Below are 26159 nucleotides of genomic sequence, written 5' to 3'. Positions count from 1 at the left end.
TGTTATCTGTGTGTGTTTCACTCTGCACTGACAATTCTTGCAGTGATTTAAGTTGGACTGCATTAGAAGGTGGAGGCAGCTGTCTGTTGCTATACTGAGGGACGTGTTTGCTCTACTGCAAAGATGAAGGACCGTGAATCCTTGACATCCTCCCTCTCTCTTCCCTCCTCCTCCTCCTACCATCTCATTTAGACACAGTGACTGTCTGCTCAGACTTGTTTTTTTTCCCTGTGAGTGACAGCATATGGCATAGACATTTTCTAAAATGCATGTGCCTACTATTGGCTGCTTGTACTTACCCTTCATATGTCTCTTAGCTGCGGGCCTGTCACATTTTTTTCTAATTCTAACAAAATACTCTGACATTAATTTAGTTTAACAGGTAGTAATTGATAAAACAATGCTGGCTTTATATTAAAGAAGCGAACAGATATTCAGAGTCTGCTTTACTACTGTCTGTAATTTAAACGGCCCTTTAGAGTTCCTTTGTTTATTGCAGTTTGTTTTATTTTTTCAGTCAAAAAAAAATGTGCAGTGGCGCTTTTGTGTGTCTGTGTGCTTGCAGGTCAGCCAGCCTGTTTTTCTTTGTGTATGTTGAGGACCAGTTTGAGGATGGACACGGTGCCCTGTTCTATCTTTAAAGACACTGGTCCTTGCATAAACATGCTATAATATCATTACGATCCATACCATAAAGCATAATATGATTACAGAGCTTAGGATTCAGCAAATGGCTAATTATAATGGCAACACTTTCATAGGGTACGTTGCAGGGGCAGGTTTGTCTAGGCCCTCATTGCCAGGCATCTTATTTACACAGTATAGCATTTGTTGCCTTAAAGTCCTTGTTCTTCTCATTTCCAGCACACTGAAACAAGGGCTTTGTTTCATCTCCTTCACATGAGGTGTCTCTACACTCATAAGAAGAGAAGGCAGTTCAGCGCCTGTTGGGGATTGGCTAGAATAGACAATTCCCAGGTGTACTAAACTAGGTTTAGCACTAAGGCTTTTAATCTGGACTTGTAGGAGATTCATGTGCATTCATAGATTTGCCTCTGTAATTATCATACCCCCAGTGGCAGCCACAGAGACGTTTGCCTAAATCACTGATGTCCTCATTACACTGTTTACATTTTAATTAGTCATGCAAAATTCTTTATTTCTAACCGACCAAAAAGATTTGGTTTCTGCCCAGACTGTTTTGTGGCTCTTTCTGAATAGTGTCTGCGTCTTGCAAAGAGAACTGTTGCTTTCCCGTGTTTTTCATCTGTTAATGTAGCTTTCTTTACATCTCTCAAGCATTTTATAATTACATTTATAATACAAAATAGGGCTGAACGATTATGGAAAATAATCTAATTGCGATTTTTTGCCCCAATATTGCGATGCGATATGCGATTATTTTTTAAGGTCTTTGTCTTCTGTATTATTAAACAAAGACAAGCAATACATCATATAGTATGGCCAATACTATATTACATTAATTTTAAACTGTTCTTTCCTGGAAGACAGACCTCTGTTATGATGACATGAGGTGATGCATGAATTGATGACTGACATTTTTATTTAACTTCTTCAATCACAACAGTATATTTGAACATACACAATAGTTTATTTTTAGCTTACAAACATCTGAGCATAAAGTGCTGACAAGGAACCCTGGTGTAAACATTAAAATGAAAGTCAGTACAATGTGCAGATTGCAGAAATATACATAAAAAAAATCAGTGGCTTTACCACACTCAGTTTTTCGACATCTGTGAACTACTAGACAGTCATTCAATTAAAAAATAATATTAAATAAATAAAACTAATAAATAAAAAATACACACATCTTACTGATCTCTGCAGTCAGTAACATTACACATAAAGTGCAAACATAATAGCAATTGTATAAACACACACACAAACACGCCTTTAAAATTTAAAGGCGTGAAATTGGACGGTCTAGTTCTGATTAGCGTCACCGCTGTCTCGGCGGAGTTTAATAAACTCGGCCGTCTGCTCCTTGCTATCTAAAATATAACCAGACACTGGTGTAAATTCTCGACTGTCTCATACTTCTGTTTAATAAGTTTTCTGTTTGACGTTTAGTCAGCTGTGTGAAAACCAAGGAGGAACCCACCCGGGGGATTAATAAAGTTTTATTTTATCTAATCTAATAACTTTAATCTCAGCCAAACCGATTTACTCACGAACAAACAAAACACTGAAAAAAGCCCAACAATAACATTTTTAGGTTGTCTAAGTGACTTATATATTACGTTTAACCCGAGCAGCGAAACTCCGCGGTGATCTGAAAATGATGTGCCGGGAGTTGTGCCGTTCTCGGCCGCATCAGTAACCCTCGAGCTCCCGGCTAGCTGTCGAGCTGGTGGGTAGCAGACGCCTCTGAAAACGTCGAAGCACTTTTGCAAATATGGGATATCTTGATAAACCGAGCAGATATTTGATGTTTACACAACTACTTTCTCGCCTGAAAATATGTTAAAAGTTTATTTTGTGACCCTGAAAGATTAGTATGAGTAATTTTAAAACTTAGTAGCGGCCGCCATTGCTGGAAACTGGAGTTTGGCTGGGCCGCGCTATGAATTCTGGGATATGGTAGTAATTTGGACAGCCTTCGGCGCGTCGCTGTGACGTAATCGGTCTACAAATGCGGCCTCAGGAGGATGCAGCCCATGAATTTGGACATGTCCAGAGTATAATCGCAGCCTTTGCGGTTAGAAAATTGCACTTGATCATGTCGCGATATTATCGCAAATGCGATATATCGTTCAGCCCTAATACAAAATATAATTGATTGACTGAGAATGTCATTCAGGTGCTTTATGAGCAAGGTCTGAATGAAGAGGCAGCAGACAACTCTAGATGACAGTTCGAGGATGTTATTCCTCTCTGAGAAATAACAACATTATGTCCTTATGACTGAATCTGCTTCCATAACTTTAATTTATTTCTTTAGCCAGATAATTTACTGCTACTCAGAGGCAGTGAATACCCAACACTTAAGGAGTATGATTAACAAAATCTACAATTCTATGACTTTTGAAAATAGCTGGCACTCTGAGCTGTCATTGTATGCCTGAGTACTGTTGCTTATCACTGAATAACCTTGGTGAAGAGTGGTGTTTGTTCCTGTCCTTCTTCCAAGGTGTTTTCTTTTTTGTGCTTGCTGTTGGGGAGGTTTTTTTATTGTGAAAGAGGAGCAAGCCTTTCACTAGAGGATAAGAAAAAAACTCAATATTTTTGCTGTATTGAAATTCCACTTGTGTTCTCACAAACCAGTGTCTGATTAAACTGGTAATCGAGGCCATCATTCTACTGATTTCACTGAAAGCCCATGCAACTAGACAACCTTAAATACTATTTCATTTCACCACGTTTGTCAGACTCATTATAGGTTATTCCTAGTGGTAAATACCCTACTTCTTTTATGTAAATTGTCACATTTGTCTTGGTGTTGGCTTGTCCTAATCAATATTTAATTGTGATAACAGCTGACTGGCTTTGATCCTGCTACTGTGATTCTAAATGTAGCTTGCTCTAAATTTAATTTGGATTTCTTTTTTTTTTAAGTCATTTTAAATAAATTTCTCTCACAGACTAACAATGTGTCAAAACCATTTTACTTTGCAATCGTCATAATGACAATATAATAGTGTTATAATTCATAGACTGGAACACATCCTTGTATAAACTTCAAAAATTATATTCAAGAGCATGCACACATTAGCTCTGAATATAAGAGTTCATCTTTTTTACTGGTTTTTTTTTTCATCCCCTTTTCATCACACCTGAGGCTAATTGTCTCAGATATCAATTTGAGGCATTTAGCTAAAACGATGATCAGATGAGATGTGAGCTATCAGTGGTTTCCTTAAAGTTCTTAGCGACTCATTCATCCTCCGTGGAGTCCGGTGACTGCCGGGCTGGCATTGTGCCAGGAGCTAGCAGAGGGAGCCTTGAGTGCCAGGGTCGAGAGCGTGCGTTGAAGTTTGCCTGATGATGTGGAGAGGAGGGAGATGAGGATGAGTGGAGGGAAGGGGAAGGGGGGATAGAAGGTTGAGTATATGCTGCCATGAAGGTTTAAGGTGTCAGGCTGCGGCAAAGGCAGCAGGTGTCTGCAGTGACACTGTAGTGTGACCACAGCAGTCTGCGCAGAAGTAAATCGGGAAGACTGGATACGTGGGGAAAGAAAGAAAAAAAAATACTCGTTGTGTGACTATTGTTTAATAATAAATGTAGATAAGTTAAATTCATAAAGCTGTTTCTAACTCTTAAGTGAATAGTCCCGGAAAGCCTTGTTGTCATGCATATGGCCTATTTGACAGTCCCTCTTAGAGTCCGCCTGGTATTAGATTAATTTAAATCAGGAGACGAAGGAGCGCAAGAAATGAACGTTCGAGAGTTCAGCATCATCACTGAGCTTTATGAGGGCTGACACCTCTTTTGTGTTCATTATCAGGAAATCACCTCAGGGAGTCGTGTTGACTTTGCATGCTCTAAAATAGCTGTTATAGTGGACTGCCCCACACTCGCTTGCTCACATCCACCGCAAGTATCTGGGGAGGCAAGGTGGAAATGGCAAACGAAGGTTTCGCTGAGAATAGCTAAACATAGTTGAAACTCCCACTTTCGCAACGGAAATCAAGCCATTTGTCCATTTGTCTGTCTAGGATGTTGCTGTCAGTAAAGAAAACCTTGTGTTCTGTTTGTGATACCTGCTTGTAGTATAGTCTTGTAACTGTAGACAGCAGAATGGTTTCATACTTTTAGACGACGTTTGCTGCACTGTATCCAAGTCACAGATTATCTTTTTACTTGGTTGAAATATAAGTTTGAAGTGTTTTTATTAATATATATTTACTCTAATGTTGTCCTTTGGAAGGAAAATATATTATTATATCATTGTTGGCTTTATTCGACCTGCACGCAGCATTTCTATATGGTACGGAACAATAGTAAATTCATTTACTTGGAGCGTGATGTTTCTGCAGCACAAGCCCCTGACTGCATCGCCTCTCCCACATCTTTAAATGGATCCCATGAGTCTTCAGCTCTGTTGTTTCCATTATTCATTTCAAAACTTCCATGTAGCATGGAGAGGCTAGAGGGGTGAAAAAATAATTTTATGTCTGAAAAAATTGATGTAAAGCAAAGTCACTGCTTCATGCAAAGTGTGCCATGCCTTGGGAGCATGCGAGCTGGTGTACTGTAGGAGGAGGGAGTGTTTTGGGCAAGGGATGGACTGTGTGTGTGTGTATGCGTGTGTGTGTGTGCATGTGTGTGTGTATGTGTGCGCACGCGCCTGTCAGTCTGTCAGTTAGGTCTAATGTGGCTCCCTAGAGGTACCTGGGGGAGACCCATCTAGCACCCAGTCAGCCTCTGCTGGCGGCCAAGTGGTGACAACGGGTTCCCACAGAGAGAGGAAGTGTCATAGTATGTATGTAAACTAGTGACAGATGACTGGAGACATGTGGCCTGTAGACACTGAGCCTGAAAGTAAAGCAGTTTTGCTTTGGCTTCCTTTCTTTCTTCCCACTTGAGACCTCAGAGAGTGAGCATCAGGCTCCACAACAGCGCGGAATACAGTGACAACAGTTCAAAGATGTGAATAAAAAGGATGCAAATCATTTGGCATGAAAAGACACATGCTATGTGCAAAGGTTTTGTTTGCCTTTGAAAAGCTGTAGCAAAGGAGTGAGGAGTTTTTAGTGTGCAGAGCTTCAGGCAGCTTTTCTAGGCCACAGGTCATATGGGTCAGTGTTACACTCCCTGCAGCCTCACTTCAACCCTCGGTCTTGAAATAGAACATGCAACGTCACCCAGCCAGGAGGGAGGTAGATTCCAGACCTCAGTGGCCACAGGCTGCACATGTGGAATCTGCTCGTGTAGTTGACCCCAAGTGTTTGAAAGTTAGAATGCTCCCAGTAGAGTATTGTTATTTCATGCATACCCAAATGAGCACGGCTGTACAATCTGCCTTCTACAAAGTGGACCGGTATACTTTACTGTATGTTCACTCTGTGCACCATTCATCATGGGAGCTCATACTAGCCAGAGGCAGATTTATTTAACTATCCACACATAAACCTGGAAAAAAGGAAAAAAAATAAAACAAAAATAAAACAAATAAACAGAGGAGTAAATGTTTTTTTATTGCACATTTCTGCCAGAAGGACTTGTGCCTACTTTCCTCTTTCAAACATTCATTGTAATAGAACAAGCAGCACATGGGCGATGGGCAAAAGCAGAGAACATTTAACAATCAAAGCTGTTTTTTTGGTGTTTGCTTGTTTGTTCAGGGTTTTTTTTGGCTGTATCAACATAAATCAGATTAATTAAAATTTAGGGCACAATAGTTGTTAAGAAAAACTTAAGAACAGAAGACGTAATAATAATGGATTGCATTTTATATAGCACTTTTCGGGGCCCTCAAAGCGCTGTACAATTCCACTATTCATTCACTCACTGGTGGAGGCAAACTACAGTTGTAGCCACAGCTGCCCTGGGGCAGACTGACAGAAGCGAGGCTGCCATATCGCGCCATCGGCTCCTCTGGCCATCACCAGTAGGCGGTAGGTGAAGTGTCTTACCCAAGGACACAACGACCGAGACTGTCCGAGCCAGGGCTCGAACCGGCAACCTTCCGGTTACAAGACGAACCGGGAACTCTTTGAGCCACGATCGCCCCATGTAAGACACAACATCACGCAGATTATTGAATATATCCTCAGTATTTTTTGAAAAGCCTTTTAGTCACCCATCTTTACTAAATTCAGACACATTATAACAATATGTGTAAATTAATTAACATTAATTAACATTAATTCAATGAATTAATTCATTTCTTTCTTTTTAAATTTAATACGCTTTGTGTAGTTTGGCACATTGCAGGAAGAATCTTAGCACATGTTTACAATCGCAGAGGGACGAACAGTTGTCTTTCAATATTTGATGATGAATAACATAAAGCACAGTGCTGCTGTGTTATGTATATAGTAAGACACGACCATTTGTTAGCTTGGATATCAAACTCCTCACCAATTTTCTTACAGTGACCATTGAAGAGAAAGCTATATTTCCAAGCGACGGTCCTGCTTTCTGTCAAGGGAAGTAAAATCCATCAGCACTGATGAGTTCGTGCTCCATCGAATATATCCATGCCAAACTGTTTATTGTGAGGTCTAATAGTGCTATTGTGCTATTCTCTAGTCCATGTGGTCCAAGACCCAATTCACATTTGGGCAATGGGTGACCCTAGGTTGTGTATATTGATGAGTGGGATTTGTTTCTTAATAGAATTGTGTCTAATTAATTAGCTTTAAATTGCTTGAACTCTGAACATGCGAATACAGCACAATGCGGAACAATCATTATTTTAAACGGTATAAAGAACCGCGTATTAAGTCGACATAATGAAATGCTGGAGATCTTTGTGCCTGTTTATCCTGTTTGTGATACTTAACGCATTGTAGTGTATAATTCACATCTCTGAACTTTCTCAAGGAATGGATTTATAACCCTTGAAAAGTGTTAGTCGAACAAAGAAAATGTAGAAATAGTTTTAATGCGCACCTCTCAATTTCTATTAATTACCTCATTTATTTTTCACAGTTGCTTTGTGACACAGATTGACCTTTTTTCTTTCCTTCATTTCATAATCTATTAAGGAATGCTCTGGAATAATTCTCATTTCACATCCCTTTCTGCATTCATGTCTCATTTATGTCAAAACACTCTGAAGGCTCCCCATCTCCCACTTTCCTCACACTGGTTTACAATTGCACTATACTGCCTCACTCATTTCTGCTTTTGGAAAAATTAAAGTATTAGAATTACACTAAAGTACACTACACTATTACCCTTCTTAAGCATGGATATAGTTGCAACAGTCATCTATACAGAAGATAAGCATTTATTCCAACCACAGATATCTGGAATTTAAACCCTATTACAAACGTCTAAGCCCTATAAAATAATTTCATGATTTTGAGTTTTACAGGGCTGAACTTCATTTGATGTCATGAAATTTCCGTAGAACCATTGTAATGGGAATTTTAAATGATGATATGTACTGTACAGAGATACAAAATGAATGCTAATATGGACTTTTTCAATAATCTATAATGCGTTTTCCATAACGTTACCTTATGTTGAAAGGTCATATTATCCTGCTATTGTCACATGCAAAATTTATATCAAAATGTTTTTTTTCTAAATTGATTTTTATAATAAAGCAAGAAGATTTAAAATTGTGATTTGACAAAATATGATCCTGCTTTATGGAGAAACCCTAACACATAAGAAACAATCCAGAGATCTGGCAGCAAAAGGATTTTAGGTGTTTTCTAAATTATTATCAGATTTTTAAAAAATAACTATTTTTTTTCACTTGCTTTTTTAAAAAAGTTCTTCCTTTTTCATTTGTTTCACATTGGATTACTTAAAGAGGTCGTGTCAAGGCCAGCTTGAAAAATTACAAAACTCTGGTTATGAACAAGCCATAGAATTTTATTCTGGAAGTATGTTGGAGAACACTGTGCATCAAAGGGCAGGTTGAAAATCACGTTCACTCAGTGTCTCTGCATTTTACTCAACAGGTGTTTGTGTATATAATCTAAACTGAATATGCTTGAAGATAAAAATAGTTGTGCTGTCTTTTATTTTTCACAATTCAAGTTCTGAACTCTATAAGGAGGAATGGGTACTTCATAAAGTTGTCAGTGTCTTTATGTTTTACTTGTTCCAATATTTGTTTGCTGTTAAGTGAAAGATGTTGGTATCCTCCCTCACATCACTGTAAATATTACTAATATTTAAATATAACAGTCATATTAAAGTTATTTGTATAAAACACTGAACAAAACGTCTCCTATACTGTCATTGGATTTGTTTTTACGGTCCAGCTGCAATAAGAACTGATCTAAGCAGGTATTCTTGGTTTGTCACTTTAAAACCACTACAGTGGAATATTAAAAGATTTACACCCTTTTTTTTCCCAGAGCATTGCTTTCATCACTTGCATAAAACTTCCAAATTACATTTGAATTTAAACACACTTTTAAAAACAAATGTCCTATTGCATTTCCAGGGTATTGTGCTCACCATGCCACCTCTTACAGTAGAAGCCATTGTTTGCCAGTGGGCGAACCAATCTCCTGGACAGCTCTTTCCTTGTAAAAGTTCCCCTTCACTACTTCACTTCAGTAACTTTATTACAGTATAGCTGAGAGATTTCTATTTCATATTGACCTAAGATTGCTTCAGTTGTCTCATTTCACCTTTTGTCTGGCCTGTGTTGGAGAAGTGACCTTCTTTGAGACTTGCAGTCGATATCACAGAATGCTTCAGAATGCTTCAGCGAAAGGCTGACAGCAGTTACAGGCAAACATCCTTTTTCTGTTCACTTGGCTATTTTCAATTAGAGTTCAATTTGAACTTTTAATCACTTGAATGTGTAAGAAATAGTAAATAGAACAACAGATGGCCTTGGATTTCTAGTGTATGCAAAAATAACGGCCATTTCCTTTTCCATAAGTGCTTTTAGACTGAATTCTGTAGGGAATGACTTGGGGCAAATTTAAATACGTTTTGTCGCTCCTTTTTTGATTTGTTTTAGGGTTTTGATTTTTAGTTTGTTTTTTGGGTTTTTTTGACCAGTAATATATAACAATGGATGGCTCCCCATTGGCAGTCTAGCGATTTAAAACAGCGGCCATCCAATGAATGGTTCAAATACCCCAACTGATTGTGTCATTTGGAATTTGATCAAAAGGAAAATAAAAAACAATTCTGATTTGTGCCTCAGCATTGGGAACAATTACCTTTTTTTAATAATGTCATTGCATTGATGTCTTAACCAGGTTAATATGGCTAAAAGCCTAATATTTGGAAGTGGAAAGCAATCACAGTTGTGACTGGACCAGTGAACAAGATAATCTGTTAATTTCCAAAGGGGCTTAGCTTGTTGTTTTCTAATTCAAGTAGCAGGTTTTCGGCGAGACCAGTTCAATACCTTACATTAAAGTACAAGTGATAAAAATCACAGAAACAAGAAAACAAGCTAATAAATAAATAACCCAAATTTACACCTTACTGTTTGCTTTTTTCCATACTCTTGTTCCTCTTGGACTGGGGAGTTCCTTGGGGTAACAGGACGTTTGGGAATGAAAATGTTACTGAATAGCTTTTGGTCAATGAGCCTTCGTGTATCAAGGTCACAATCTGCCTCTCTTCTCTTTTGAAGTGTGTAAGTGATCCCTTGAGGAGTGGAGTAGCAAAGTTCATATAGGCTTGCAAGATCACTGCTTCTACTGTATGTGTGCTCTATGGTTAAACAAGCTTCACCCAGTGCTTGAGTTCAATGACTGTGTTCTTTTGACTAACAAGCCATTTGAGTATTCATCAGTATTATGCACTACAGAACACTATGAAGGCTCTCTCCTGTAATTGTCTTAGTTATATTCACTGTACAAGTTTTACTTGTGCATGGAGGGCTGTTAGTTTAGCATATGTGTGGATTTAGCTATACTTAGGGTAGTAATGGAAGATGTAGCCTCAGGGGCTTCTTGGCCTGAAGACTTATGGTTTAATGAGCATCATTTAGACGAAAAAATGATAGCTCAGAGATTTTCTCAACCTATGATTTACTGAATTGCAAAGAAATATGTGGAATACATGTTACCCTAGAGCGAATATTTGGAGTACATAGTAAAAATGCATTACGCTTTTAGATTTGAATTTCAAAATTATAGAGATTTACACTGAATAAAGATAAACATGTGACGATTATGTCATCATGCCATGTAAGCAGGGAATACAGATCAGATGACATTATTGACCTTTTCTATGGTTACGTTAATAAACATGTATTCAAAAGGAGCTTCGAATTCTGGTTCAAAGCAGAAAAAAACCAACAGTCTACTTTAATCGTTTTGTTGATCCATCCATTTACTCAGATCTCATCAAGTACAAACTCCTGCTCCTTTTAATAGTTGCTTTGTCTGATGCTGTTAAAGTGATACATATGCACTTATATAAAATGGTTCTGTAATTTGAAATCCTGGTTTTGCTGGGATTTTCAATATTTCATGGAAGTAAAGATGGTACAAGGTGTTCTTCCATTTGTTCTTCTACATGCCTTAGTAATGCAGAAATCAAGTGACCACTGATTGTTTGAAATGTAGCTGTAAAGACAAAATATTTGACAATCCTGACTGGCTTCATGTTAAAAGCCCTCACAAGACCACTAGTTACATGATTAAGAAACCACTGTTCCATGTTATGATCCCAAATGAGTAATGGAATGGACAAATTTGAAGGTCTAGACTTAGCTCGGTTCAGTTCAGTTCAGTTTTATTTATATAGTGCCAAATCACAACACCGGTGATTTTGTTGTAAGCAGTGTTGGTCAAGTTACTTGAAAAAAGTAATCAGTAACTAATTACTGATTACTTCCGCAAAAAAGTAATCCCGTTACTTTACTGATTACTTATTTTCAGAAGTAATTAATTACTTAGTTACTTAGTTAGTTAGTTACTTTTTAAAAACACGATTTACAACCTGAAGAGGTGATAAAGCGATAGATCTTTCAGCCCAATTCTACTTTTTCTACATAATCCATCATACAAAATGTAATCAAATGGAAAAGTCTCTTTTTTTAACTTGTTTTATCAGTTTTAATCTTTTAACTTTATGCATCAAGAAAAATTTTTATTATATGCAACATTCTCTGACTTGAATAAATTAGTTTAACATTTAAACCTATTTTCTACACATTCCAGCACATAAAAGAAAATATTTTTTGTGTTTACACTCACTCTTTCAAATAGATGCAAGTAAAACACAGCAGGAAATAAATAAAGTCAAAGACTCAGCGGTCCTGTTGCTCTATTTTCACCTGTAAAGCAGGACTAGGGTAGGCGGAGGTTTACCCTGGTGCAGGTGTGCCGCGGTCAGTTGAAGAATCCGCGAGTTTCTCTGTGAATTTCCCATTATGTTGTTGCGCACTCGGTGCTTGCTTGGAAGTTTAGCGTTTTTTTTTTCGCTGTAAAAAGAATTTTTTTCCCACGCACGATGGACGCTAATGTTTTTGTCACTTTTTATGGAATGAAACTCAAAGTAAGGTCAGTACTTCCACGCTTTAAACGCTGCACGCTCATACTCTCTCCCACAATCGATATGTGATCCATTGTTGATCTGCACACAGCTGTTGTCACCAACACAGCTGTCGTGAGACATTCTCGCAAAAAATCACGGTTTTAGTAACGCAGTAACGCAGCATTCCTACGGGAAAGTAACTGTAATCTAATTACCGTTTTTGCAATAGTACTTTACTTACTTACCTTACTTTACTCATTACTTGAAAAAAGTAATCAGATTACCCATCTCTGGTTGTAAGCGATAAATTTACTGTCAATTATAACAGCAATAGAGAAAGATGTAGTTTTTAAATGTCTGCTTTAGTGTTAGTAACATACAATGAGTGCTACCTCAGTAATGGTGATTGCAACTACTAGGGCCACTTTGGTTAAGCTATTACTGTAGTGATGACTATTAATAGGTGGTCTACTAGTATTGTAATGGTAATTTTATGCCTGGCATTAATACCGTTTTTTAAATAAAATATTATGTATGACTTTAAAGACAAGTAGTTTGCCTCACATTTGTTCAGCTAGTTTATATCTCTGCAAAATAGACCACACCAGTTTTTGAGATAATTTAGCTAACATGCCTGGCTCATAATGGTAATCCTATAATCTTATGTAAAAACCTAATAAGCAACCAGTGCATTAGATTAGGGGTGCAAAACATGCAGACTTGGACCTAGCAATAGTCCGAAAGAGGGTTTGCTTTGGTGCACCACATGACTTTGCAATTTAGAAATTGTCAGACATAAAATAGTTTTGATAAGTTACAAAAATTCTAGATTTGAAAGTTTTATTAATTCAAATCTACTGGTAATGACAGTCTTAATTCCAAGTAATCTTAGCAGACAGCCATCTCTACACTAGCTAATACAAGTGAGTTGGTGTGTAGATGTGTGGCTGTCTGTCTCTCTATGTTAGGCCTCTAATGGACCGATGACCTGTCTAGGGTGTACCCCGCCTGTGACAGCAAGGACAGGCTCCAGGCTTCCCACAAACCTAAGCTGTATAAGCGATCAAGAAAATGGATGGATTTTATTGTTTTGGGTGAATTCCTATTCAAGGCCACATGTTATTTTGCCCACCACAGACAATGTCACTCGGTGGGGGGAATAGTACATGCAGTTTGGTTATGTGTTTTCACGATAGGCAGTGATTACATGTGGGACACCAGTGAGGGATGATGATGATGATGCGCAACAAACTCTTTGTGGTAGGTGAGGATGCCTGAACAGAGTGGACTGAGATCTTACGGAGTAAAATGAATTTTGTGTGTGTGTTAAGCCTTTGGTGAAGTGCCCTTTTTGCCGGTGCAAAGAAAAAGATGACTTTGTAGTTATGTGTGAAGGAGGTAAGCTGTCTGTTTGCTGCCCTTCCCAGGAGGAACTAGCAGTGACAAGGTCAATAGAAAACTAAATTATGAAGAAAAAAAAAGCCTAGAGAAGTCTTTGTGCAATTTCGAAACTAAGAAAATGTTAACTAATCTTGTACCTCTAAATTTGATATTAGATGTCTATGGACACATACGAGAAAGAATTGTAGAATTGTAACTTGTTGTCCCATAAGTTATAACAATGGCATAATTAATTTATATATGAAATGTATTCTTGATGCCATATTTATATATTACTTCACCAACTGGATCCTGATTAGTGGGATTATATTAAAGTTTTAATTTCTTTGAGTTCTCATTGCCGGCCTTTATAAAGTATTTCAAGTTAAATGTCCTGGATGCATTAAATGTTTTTCTCTAAGCAAACTGAAGTGTTTTATATCTTTGTACTTAATTTATCTGAATAATACGTGACTGAAATTAAATCACACAAGTTTAAATTTCTTAAATGCTACTACTCCTATTTAAAGAAACTTGCAATTATGGCAACTTGTTTTGTGTGTGTGTGTGTGTGTGTGTGTGTGTGTGTGTGTGTGTGTGTGTGTGTGTGTGTGTGTGTGTGTGTGTGTGTGTGTGTGTGTGTTAGGGTAGCTGTTTGAATTACTGACAACTAGCCCTAGTAATTTCAATTACAACATTTTTTAATAAATATCAAATTAATTTCAGTACTTAATAATAAACTTAATTTGCAAAACTTTTTGTGTGGAAGATGTTTCTACATTTTTATTGCCTTTTAAAATTTGATTCTTAACACGATTCAGTACATTTTCTTTAAATTTTCGGTGTCAATGTCTTTTTTTGATATTCCAGAAACAACCCAGTTAAGTACAATAATAAATGGATAAAAAGTAGTATAATAAATAATAAAATGTGAATTTTAAAAATCCTCCTTTAAACCTGTTTTTTTCCATTATTTATTTTATTTTGACAGGAGATATAATATGTAATATTGTAATATACATAAATTATCTCATTCATTGTTAATCTATCAAATCAGCGGGTTCATTGATAAATTACATTGTTTCTAGTTATCTGAACTGTGCAAATGGCTCAGCATTGGGTAGTTTTAGATAGATAATGTTAATACATGTGCTCAGGCTAAAGTCAGACACGTTTTCCTGTTTGCTACTTTGAAATGGTGCTTCCTCTGTTCCAATGGGTTTCAAGCTCATATCTTCCTGTATTATTGGCATTATAAAAACACTTTCAAAAGATGCCATAAACATACTATAAGCACATTGTACAGTCATTTCCTCCTTTTAAGTTTGGAGTAGAATAGAATCATATGGCATCATTTGACTTTGATAGTCTGGAGACCTGTAGTAATTTGCTACTATGGATAGACAGACTGAAATGTATAGGCAGTAGCTGCGGAAAAGACCGTAACTGAGGAAGGCATATCGTTTCTAAATGAGGGGTTAAATGGCACTCTGCCATCCAAAGATTGGAGCTACTGCTACATGGAGCTCTAAATTGAGTTTAAATAGTCTTAACTTGATATGTGAGATGAATGACTGTAGCTATACCGATTACCATTTCACATTGTATTAGAATGTTTTGCCCCACCCCTACTTAGAATATCTCCAGTGAATTTGAATATGAATATCAGCTTTTTTTTATTTATAAACATAATTACTGTCTGTCTGCAATATTTTCACGCTTGTCAAGTAGAGAGCTCTGTGTGCAGAATAAAAGCAAAAGCTCCCATAATTATGTTTACGTCCAGCGATGAAAACCCCAGGGTTGTAATGATCAGTAATTATAAATACTTTTCAGCATGTCTACTGCCTCAGCTGGGACTATTGTGTGGTGTGAAGTGCAGAGTTTGTGCAGCTTAATTATGACATTGTACATGACTAAATGTACCAGTCTGCTTTAGCTCTGCAAAACACTTCCAGTGCATAATCACACTCAAGTTTGACTTTAAAGAGCTCATTACAGTTAGTTTTCTAAAGAGCGGCTTATTAAACACAGTTACCTAATAAGCATCTTTGGTGGTGCAAATTGGTAAAAATGGTAATGAGTCTGATTAGGCTGCGTTTCAATTACGACAGCTTTCACCCCCCACCTCCCCAACCCCCTGATTTCCCCTCCCCCAAAACCAAAAAGAGGAAGGAAAGTCCAGCTCTTTATGCTTGGGAACCCTCCTGGAAGGCATTTTGCTTTCTCTCTCTCGCTCACACTCACACACATAGACAGAAAAAGGAAAAGAAAACCACTCTGCCACCTCTGTGCTTCCTTTCAGCAGCACAGTAATGAATAGAGAATTGTGCAAGCGGTGGTCCAATTTACGCACTAGGAAATTGGATGGACAGAGTGGAGGCCCACTCTTGTTTGCTTAAAAACGGCCTAGGCTACCAGATTAATAGTTCCCAAAAAGGTCAGCATCTCTGTTTCATCGATGATGATCACTCAACTTGAAATTAAACACCATAACACAGCATGGCATAACATGCCGAATGTATTTTCTGATCTTCTCTGATGATATTTTATTTATAATGTATAACTGAAATTGTTCTATATTATTCTGTGCAGGACAATTATGTGTTTTATCAGATAATTCTTGCCTTTATCATGGGGTCAGTCAGATGTCTTATGAACTAAATAACTCCAGAATTGGACACATTTTCAATACAAATGTTTACTTACAATGATCATCTTAAATATGCCATAGAGGATTATTGAGACCAATGAATTAACAAACAGAGAAAAGTCTAACAAAGGCCTTATTTGTGAGTCGCTGATGAGTGGAATTTGAGCTCAAGCCCTGAGGCTATCTGAAAACATTCCTCTAATAGAGTTCTCTGTAATTATACCATTTCAAAGAAGGACAAAGGATCTTGTGGATGTTGTATTTGAATTTCTATGAGGGTACAATAAAGAACAACGTTGTCATGTAAAACCAAAGTAGGTGCTTATTATATTAATTTGCTATGTGTGTGTACACATGAATTTATGCCTCTTGATGGATTAGTGTCTATATGTGTAATTATTTGCCTTTTATTTATGTATAGTATTTATTCATATGCTTTCTTTTGGTATGCATTGATCATCCATTCTATAAAATTTGTTCTTTATCAAGCCATTCTCTGATTTTCGTTAAAATACTACTGTTTATAAATGTTTCAGTATAATTAAACTGGTTGATGCATTCAAACAATTTCAACACCCAGTGATACCAATTAAGACTGGAATGTGTCGTGTTATTGCTGGTGTATGTAATACCCATTTATTTAGGCCAGGTTTAGGTGTAAGTTTTTCTTTTTCTTTTTCTTTTTTGTAAGTGCAAATGTACTTTATTTTAGCAGTGCGTTGAATTTTGATCATCTTGAATGGTCTCCTTTTTATAAAATACTTGATGTTCAGTGATCTCAAGTATGCTTCGCTAGAAGCACTTCTTTGCTTGTCCAAAGTGGCACATTGTTCAGAGAGGATTAGCTGTAATAGAAAAAGCTTACTCAATAAGCTGCGTGCAATTTTGTTATTGACAAAATGTGCCTTGAGTGTTAAAGAAGTCTATTGAATGATTTTACAGAGATTTTACAGATATATATATATATATATACAGTAGAAAACACATTAGCAGAGAGGAATAAAGAAAGGGGGTGTCAGACTGTAATGGAAAAATATTTTTTCCTCTGCAGACTCTTTAATTTGCATTTGACCCACCTACATACCTAGTAAAACAGTTGATCTGGAATATAATGAGTGACTAACACAGTAATGTTAGTCAGTAACTACTTTTGGAATTCTCAAGCGTGTAGACGCTTCATTTTAAGTTCATTAATATTAGAAATATTAGATTAAATACACTTTTTGCAAGATTTTGTGGTATGACATGTATGACTTTTTTTATTTTATTGTTTCAGATTTTAAAGTTTATCACTGTTCTCCATAGTAACAGGATTTGTTTTTACATGTCATTTTCTACATATTGGTAAACATTTCTATTCAACTACAGTATAGCTATGCTATTTTTATGTATTGGCTTTTTGCCTCAGGTTTTCTTTCCTTTATGATTAGCTTGGATGGTTGACAACCATGTGAGCTATAGCATGGATCTCTTTGACTAAAACCTTGTAAATTAACACAATTAGTGCAGCATCATCCCGCTAATTAGCTGCTGGTGTCTAGAGTTGCTGGTGGGCAAATAGCTGGGAGGGAGTCAGAAGGGAATCGACAGCATTTGTAATCTGGACATTAGCTGATTGTTGCTGTGGTATGGACTTAACCTACTGAAATATACAGTATAACACTACACTGCCTCTTTAACAAAGACAGACATTCTAATGGGCAGAAACAGTTGAGTTGAATGCATCCTCTCTCATATCTTCTTGTGGCATTTGGTCAGATTAGTGTTCATGAGAGATGTGAGACTGTGTACACAATCAGATTGCCTTGAGCTGTAATCTCTAGTAATCTAAATTCTTTGGGGATATAGTACACCCTCTGATAATCTCAGAGTAATAGATGACAGCGTGAGTAAAAAGTTTTATTTGCAGATTTATTTTAGTATTTAACTTGATTATTTCTGTCATTCAAACCTTTAAAGCTACATAGAGAGGCTGGGGAGAAAAAGACAAGTGAAGCATGGGGGGTTTTTTTTGTTTTTTTTCCCTCATCCTCACTCTGCCGATGAGGGAGCAGTAGGCAGACTCGATGTGGATGTAATTCATGCTGGGCTGAGGGGTTTGTGTGATGAAAGCAACAGAGCGCTGCCAAGGAAGATTGCTTTGCTGCTGTCCTCCAAGCAGATTTGAAACTGTCTCAGAATGCCTCAGATGAGAGTTGGATTATAGACTGACCTGCAATGTCTGTGTCACTCTGCTCTGTGTTGGGTGGATTATACCACCGTTACCAAGTGATGGGTCCCACATCCTCATCGTGTCTGTGATGTGTATTCAGATAGTGTTTTCTGTCATAAGAGACATGTAGAGATTATGAAGCAAATAGTATTAAACATTATATTTCTGATATTGTATAAAATGTACTTAGTACATAGGTTAAACAAATATATCTTCTTCTTTTTTTAACTTTGTATGTTTTTTTTTACTCCTCTTACAAAACGGTCATAAAAACACCTATGGACTTCAGTGTGTTTGAATTTTTATAATTTGACTGTAGAATATTATTGCATTTAAATGATGGTAAACCACAATTCAATGCTTACATTGATATATTTCTTCCCTATGTGAAATATCCAGGTCTAAAGATGCAGTGGACCCCAGAGCACACACAATGGGCAGAGCAACACTTTGACATCTCATCCACTACTCGCTCACCAGCACACAAAGTAGAGGCCTACCGGGGGCACTTACAGCGAACATACCAGTATGCGTGGGCAAATGATGACATCTCTGCGCTGACTGCCTCCAATCTGCTTAAGAAATATGCAGAGAAGTACTCTGGGATCCTAGAAGGCCCAAATGAAAGAACCCTGCTGTGCTCCTACTCTGATAGCACTACTGGACTCATGAATGGACGAAAGTCAGAGAATGAGTCCTGGCAGGAGGGGATTTACCCAATGAACTGTGCTCCAGATGTTATATCTGTGAGCAAAGCTGGAATGACAGCTGCCCTACCCCCTACAGATGTGTCAGCTAGCATAGGCAGCTCCCCAGGGGTGGCCAGCAGTTTGTCTGAGCCTAGCTATTCCAGTAGTAACTGTGGAAGTCACACAGCCACTACTCTCCACTCGGGCCTCCCCTCTCAGGAATATACTGCCAGCTACAACGGTTCCTACCTGCATTCTAGCTACAGCGGCCAGAGTACCCCCGCCCTCCCATCCCCACATCCTTCTCCTTTGCACAGCGCTGGGCTATTACAACCCCCTCCCCCGCCTCCTCCTAGTTTAGTGCCGAGCTACAACACTGGGTCTCCAAACCTTCCCAACTACAATTATCCTCCAACAGGGTATGCTTCGCAGGCTGCAGTTGGCCCTGGTTATAGCCCTGGGGGAGCACCCCCTCCTTCTGCTTATCTGCCGTCTGGTATTGCAGCTCCTACACCAATCCCTCCCTCCACATTGCCTGGCTACACCTACCAGTCCAATAATCATACCCCAATTGCACCAACACCTTTGAATGGCAGCACATCCAACTCATTAAAACGAAAAGCTTTCTACATGAGTGGACATGGAGATATGGACTCAAGCTATGGTAATTTCAGCTACAACCAACAGCGCTCTGCACAGAGCCCCATGTACAGAATAGTAGATGGCAGCATCTCAGACTCAAACAGGGGCAGTGGCTTTGAAAGAAATGCTGAAGCGACATCTTTAGCTTTTAAACCAACGAAGCAGCCAATATCTTCTGATCAGCAAAGAAAATTTAACTTGCACTCTGGCAGAGCACTAACTCCTCCATCATACGGCTCAACAAAAAGCTCTGCAGGTGATCTTAGAACTACTGAGCCCTACAGCAAGTTTGAATCTCCCATGATGAGCGAGCAAACCGAAGAGCACAGACAGCACCTCTCTCACTCCCTAACGGGGTCTGATATAGGTACAGCTACCTCCTCCATCCATGCTGCAGAGGAACAGCTGAAGAATAGTGATTCCAACCTTGTAGAGCTGGTAACCACAGAAATCCTTCAGCAAGGCTCCCCAGTGGACTGGAGTGACATTGCAGGTCTGGATATGGCCAAAGCAGCCATAAAAGAGGAGATACTATGGCCCATTTTAAGGCCAGATATGTTCAGCGGACTGGCCACGTTACCTCGGAGCCTCCTTTTATTTGGACCTCAGGGAACTGGTAGGACACTTCTGGCACGCTGCATGGCCAACCAACTGGGGGCTGCCTTCTTGCGATTAAGCAGTTCAGCACTGGTGACCAAGTGGTTGGGAGAAGGGGACAAGATCATCCAGGCTTCTTTCCTCATGGCACGTTGTCGCCAACCAGCAGTAGTCTTCATCAGTGAGGTGGACCTACTGCTGTCAGCCCAGCTCAGTGAGGAGAGTCCTGTGAATCACCTGAAGGCTGAGCTTCTCATACAGCTTGACAGTATTTTGACCTCTACTGAGGACCATGTTCTTGTGGTCTGCTCCACAAGTAAGCCTGAAGAGATCCCAGAGTCCCTGCGGAGGTACTTTACCAAGAGATTGTTAATTCCCTTGCCTGATGGGACTGCACGCCATCAGATAATCAGTCAGTTGCTCTCACAGCATAACTACTGTCTTAGTGACAAAGAGATGTCATTACTTGTTCAGAGGACAGAAGGCTTTTCAGGACTGGATGTGGTCCAACTCTGTCAAGAGGCTGTCGTAGGTCCGCTCCATGGCATGCCTGGTACTGACCTGTCAAACATCCACCCCAGTCAGATGAGGCCAATCTCTTACCAAGACTTTGACAATGTGTTTTGCAAATTCCAGCCCAGCATATCACAAAAAGAACTTGATGTGTACACTGAGTGGAATAAAATGTTTGGTTGTAGTCAATGAAATGGGACCTATCAAACACAGTTTCTTTAAAACCAGTTGTTAAGTACAAATAAGTGTTTAGCCTTCAGTGAGGAAGAAAAAAAAACAAACAGTGATGACATGAACATGCTATATAGAGTAAAGGAAATTTCCTTTTTTGGCTTCTGACAGAAGTTATCAGTCTGGACGTCAGACTTTGGTTAAAATCAGAAAAGAAACTTTATATGGCTAAATCCATGTGTTAACTACAACTCAAACAGCTTGGAGAAGATGCCCCACATTTTTGTATATACATATATATATATTTAAATATATATATACTATTCTGCTGATCTTGAGATTTAGTTGCTATCAAGTGCCTGAGGTGGTGCTGTTTAAGTTTTTTGTTGTATTTTTTTGCCTCACAATCTTCATTGGTGAAATGTGCTAATACAAAAAAAAAAGCTTTACAATGTGACAAAACCTTGCTTTCTCTTTATTATTGAACAGTGTTCTTCAGCTGTGTCTGTTTTGTGCTCTCTGTGAACACCCGTGGTTAATTTGAGCTGAATTAAATTTACTGGCATAATTTTAGTTGGGGTTCATTACCTTACACAGATTTTATGCATGTGTAAGTCATTTACTTACCATAACTTTGGTATATCCATTATTTTTAGGTGGAGAATATGAAAATATGTTTGTTTGTTTTTCACTCAACTTAAATTTGGTTGATGTGCTATAAATAAAAGTGACAGTTACATTTTTTGAAAAAAAGCTGACACAGTGAATTCAATTTCAACATTAAATTACTATGTAATTCTTGTTAAAATATCAGAATAGTCACAATGTAAAATTCTACCATTTTTTCTTTTGATGTTCTCTATTTGACAACTCAGGAAAGTGATGATGATGTTGATGATATGTCTAGTACCTCATGAGCTTGTATCAAAGCACTACACAATACACAAGCATCTGACTTGCATTTAAAATCGCATCATCTAACCATGAAAGGCTATTTAATACCTCAAAATGAGAAGTTTCCTGCAATGAATGTTTGAGAGTAATTCTCATTTATTTGTCTAGGATTCTTTAACTTTGAAATTAGTTTGAAATGGAAACTTGTTCTATGATCAGACAATTGCCTTTAAAAATAATGGAATCATTGTGTATCTTGACTTATAGCCTTAAAGAAATTTCTGTTTGGAGCATTTTTTCCCCTTTTGGCTGTCAAAAGAAAAAAAAATCTTCATTTACATCAAATAAAATGATCCTGTTGTTTAGTTCCCAGTTTGCAGACATAAATTCCTAGCTTGTGGTTATGCAGAACTGAAAGAAATACAAAGGGTGTAGACAAACATCTTGGGGTTGAGAATGACGACTGCCCCAAGCGATTTCATTCCATCTTGCTGCTGTTTTATCATTAATGAAACCTAAGGATTATGTATAGCCCAAGTTTCTTTCTACCTCAGTTTCTTTGTTATCTCTGAAAGACAAATTCATAGGGACAGCAAAATGTCAGCATCTCTTCTGCTTGTTCGATTAGAAAATCCTTTGAAAACGAACAAAACAATTTCTGGAAAAAAAAATCTATTAGCTTTACATTTTGATAACTGCCAAGAACCTTGTTACTCACCATATGATATACGTAAAGGGGAATGCCACTGAATGTCAGGTTTGTGATACACTATGCCTTTGCCTTAAGGATAATTTGCTCTGTGTTAGCCAAGATTCACCAGTGATCTTGTTGCTGTACCTTGCTAGACCCCTGAATCTTTGTCTAACATAGACGTGTGTAAGCCTGCACATGTTTTGTCTTAAAAATGATTCCATTATGTTGAAGTTTACTTTTCCTTCTTAGGCTATAAGTGTAACATCCATGAATTGAGTGGCATTCCCTTTTAGGGACATTTCCAAAGGCTAGTCTTGCACTGTCTGGTAAATTGTTTTTATTTTATTATAATTTTCACACTTAAACTCGTACAATGTTTTCAATCACTATTTGCTGCCATTTATCAGTACATGCCCATGCAACATTTCCAACAATAAAAGAGCCAATCTGATAGCTGAATTGGCAAGTAAAAGTATTGAATGTATTATGTACTCATAGTAGTAAGGAAAGCAAAGCACTCGCACATTGAAAAATGCCACTGAAGTAGATGCAGATGTAGATGGGTAGAGGCACTTAAGGACCGTATTTTTTTTGTTGTTGTCTATTGCACATATTTTATCTTTTATCTTTTATTAGACAACATTCACAATGATCACTGCTACCTGGTATGATATCATTAATTTTCGAAGATCCACATCAGGATGTTTTCAAAGCATTTAGAACAATTACAGAGCAAGAAATCTACCAGCTGCACCAAAAGTCTGTTTCTAGTTTCATATAATCTATGTAACACTTTACAGAAGAGTAATCTAAGCAGTTTAATTAAATCCATACAAGTAATTGTAACTGGTAAAACGGTAACTAAACCCGACACATTTTGATCAGCTTAGGGACAGAATCATTGTATTTGTTAAGTTTGAAAATTGTAGACCTACACATATTTGGAGAAACAGTAATGAAGAATATTCATGCCCTCTTCACTTATTTATTATATTCAGTAGTTTGTTTGTAACGCACGACTACAGTCAGGATCGATCATGTTCTGTACATGTAATACCAATGGTAATTTCCAACACCAGTTCTTTGAAGGGACTGGAATTACCGGGAAGTTATAAAAAAAATAAACATACATTCATTGTAAGTTCATTAGTAGTAATAATTGTCGCATTATGTCAATTGTAACAGTCATACTCACCAGTCACATGCAATTTTTCTCAAATGAAATTATCCTAAAACATTGTAACATTGTTACATGAAATTTGGCCACTGCTCAGGGCAAACACATGAAATTGGAAAAAGTTGATGCTACTTGTAAAAGCCCTTACACATCAAGTATTTACTGCCTTTTATGCGTCTGTTTGTTTTGGGTTTTTTTTTTTTAATTTTCTCTCCTATATAAGATGAAAACAGTTTTAAGGAAGCTGCGAATTTACCTTTATTGCCGGATGTATTTATGTATAATTGGAAAATCTCTTGCCATCTCACTGGGCATTGTTAAGTTACAGAATCAAAGTATGTTAAATGTTTAAGAGATACATGAGCTTGTGAAATAATAAGTTTCAAGTCTCACCCCATCAAAGTGAATGGACATAGCATATCTGCATGGAAGACAAATACACATATGGTTAACTTGTTTATTACAGAGTTTGGTAGAAAATGACACACTGGAATATGAGACTGAATATAGAAGTTTTTTTCTTCTTGTTGTTGTTGTTTTTGTGTTTTTTTAACAAGTAGGTACTAAGAAGCCTTGAGCACGATTTACAAGCACAGATTTCACAAGTACAAAAGATCAACTGTTCACAAGCAGCAGAGATGTACATTGAAAGGGGGAATAGTCCACTCAAATTAAGTTGTATGTAAGTAATCTTTCGTGCATTTTAGAGAAAGCTGTCTCCCAAACAATGTGTAATAGAGCACAATGTAACACAAGGCACATAAAATGTTACATTTCTATGATTTTATTTGTCATGACAGCTAAACGGTAAACATTTTTTTGACAAATATCTGATATGAGGAAAACTTAGACACATTTATCAAAATACATTGTAAAGTTCAGATGTTGTAGATGTTATTATAAATCATTCAGTATTGAAGGTGATGTGGGTATACAGTCACAACATGTCAGCAGAACCTTTGATAAGCACATTGACTCTCAGTCACTTGTATCATCTTTTTCAATATCTTTCAGTTTTTCTGTGATTTGATTTTGCCGAACTGCTTAAAATGGTGTTTCCATCATGAGTTTTTTCAGTCTGGCATTCTTTATAACCTTTTCTACCTCATTGCTACATATTTTACATGTAGTACTCATGTCCTGTCATTTTGAATGTCATGCATTTGTGGATAAAAATTTAAAACAAACAAAAAAATGCATAAAATAAAAGCTTGCCCTTGAATTTGAGCAGTCTACCTCACAGAGACTGTCTTTACGCTGTCAAGAACTAGTCACAGAAAAAAAAAAGGCACCTTGAAAACAAAGATGACGTTAACCTGCACATACAGTACTGACGTTCAGTATATTCACAATATCATGTTTCCATTAACCTTGTCTCTTGCAAGGTCCCCAATGCAAATTCTTTTCCTAAAAAATAACGACTTGCTTTAATCTTTTGTGAATTGTTGTAGTGCGCATGTTATTGTGTATATCTGTGCACTTGCAATTCTACATGCAAGTGTGAGGGATAACATTAAAATATGAAAGTTCTGAATTTTTACTTTTCATATACCTGTACAGAAAACAAACTTGCACATAGCTGTATGTATTGTACATTTGCTAATGATATACAGCGTACATACGGAAGTGCACCACATACATGTTTATATGTGTGTATGTATTGCCATACTTACAGTACAGTCGATTTAAATGTATTTTAATTTCAAGGTACATAAAGGTTATTGAATACTGAATAAAGGTGTTTTCTTTTTTTCCTGAACTCTGAATGCATTTTGTACTTAAACTTACTTGATTAAATTTGCAACGGTGTGATAGACTGTGCTATTTCTTTTTCGAGTTATTCATTTTGAAAGACAATGTTAAATCAATTACAGCGTGATAATTTTTTTTTTTAAGTTAACTGGTGTTTTAGAGTAAAATAAATCAGTTAGCAGCAGTTCGAAACATACTTTTTTATTACGCACCGCCCATCAATGACACCTTTCGTGATCCATGAACATTTATAAATTCATAATTGATGTTTTTTTAGTACACGCTGGAGAGATTATATCTCTCGGCTGGCCTGGGAACGTCTTGGTATTCCCCCGGATAAGCTGGAGGAGGTGGCTGGGGAGAGGGAGGTCTGGGCCTCTTTGCTTAGGCTGCTGCCCCCGCGACCCGGCCCCGGAAAAAGCGGATGAGGATGGATGGATGGATGGATGGATGGATGGATGTTTTTTTAGTAGAAAGCAAACAGGTATGCTAAAGTTCCACTTTATGGTGTCATTAAGATGTAGGTGGTACATGCGTGGGAAGGTTCTGTGCAATTAACATGAATGAGGAAAGACACTTTATTAGTACTGGTTATTTTCTCTTTTTTTAAATTGTGTATGCATGTTAATATTATTTGTGTGTGAGTTTATCATGAAATCTAACATGTGTCTTTCTCATTA

General features: G+C 37.5%; 1 protein-coding gene across 2 annotated transcripts in view; it reads left to right on the top strand.

The window, feature by feature from the left end:
• fign (fidgetin) overlaps nucleotides 1–25550 on the top strand; it is a 29465-nt gene extending 3915 nt beyond the window's left edge. For both annotated transcript variants that reach the window (XM_080902480.1, XM_080902479.1), the window contains one exon: nucleotides 18750–25550. In XM_080902480.1, coding sequence (XP_080758606.1) covers nucleotides 18758–20983 — 2226 coding nt within the window. In that variant the 5' untranslated portion in view covers nucleotides 18750–18757 and the 3' untranslated portion in view covers nucleotides 20984–25550. The remainder of the gene's footprint in view (nucleotides 1–18749) is intronic.
• The last annotated feature ends 609 nt before the right edge of the window (nucleotides 25551–26159 follow it).

This window comes from Rhamphochromis sp. 'chilingali' (assembly GCF_963969265.1).
Source record: "Rhamphochromis sp. 'chilingali' genome assembly, chromosome: 14".
In the NCBI taxonomy this organism is placed as follows: Eukaryota; Metazoa; Chordata; class Actinopteri; order Cichliformes; family Cichlidae; genus Rhamphochromis; species Rhamphochromis sp. 'chilingali'.
This window is presented reverse-complemented; position numbering and strand designations above follow the sequence as displayed.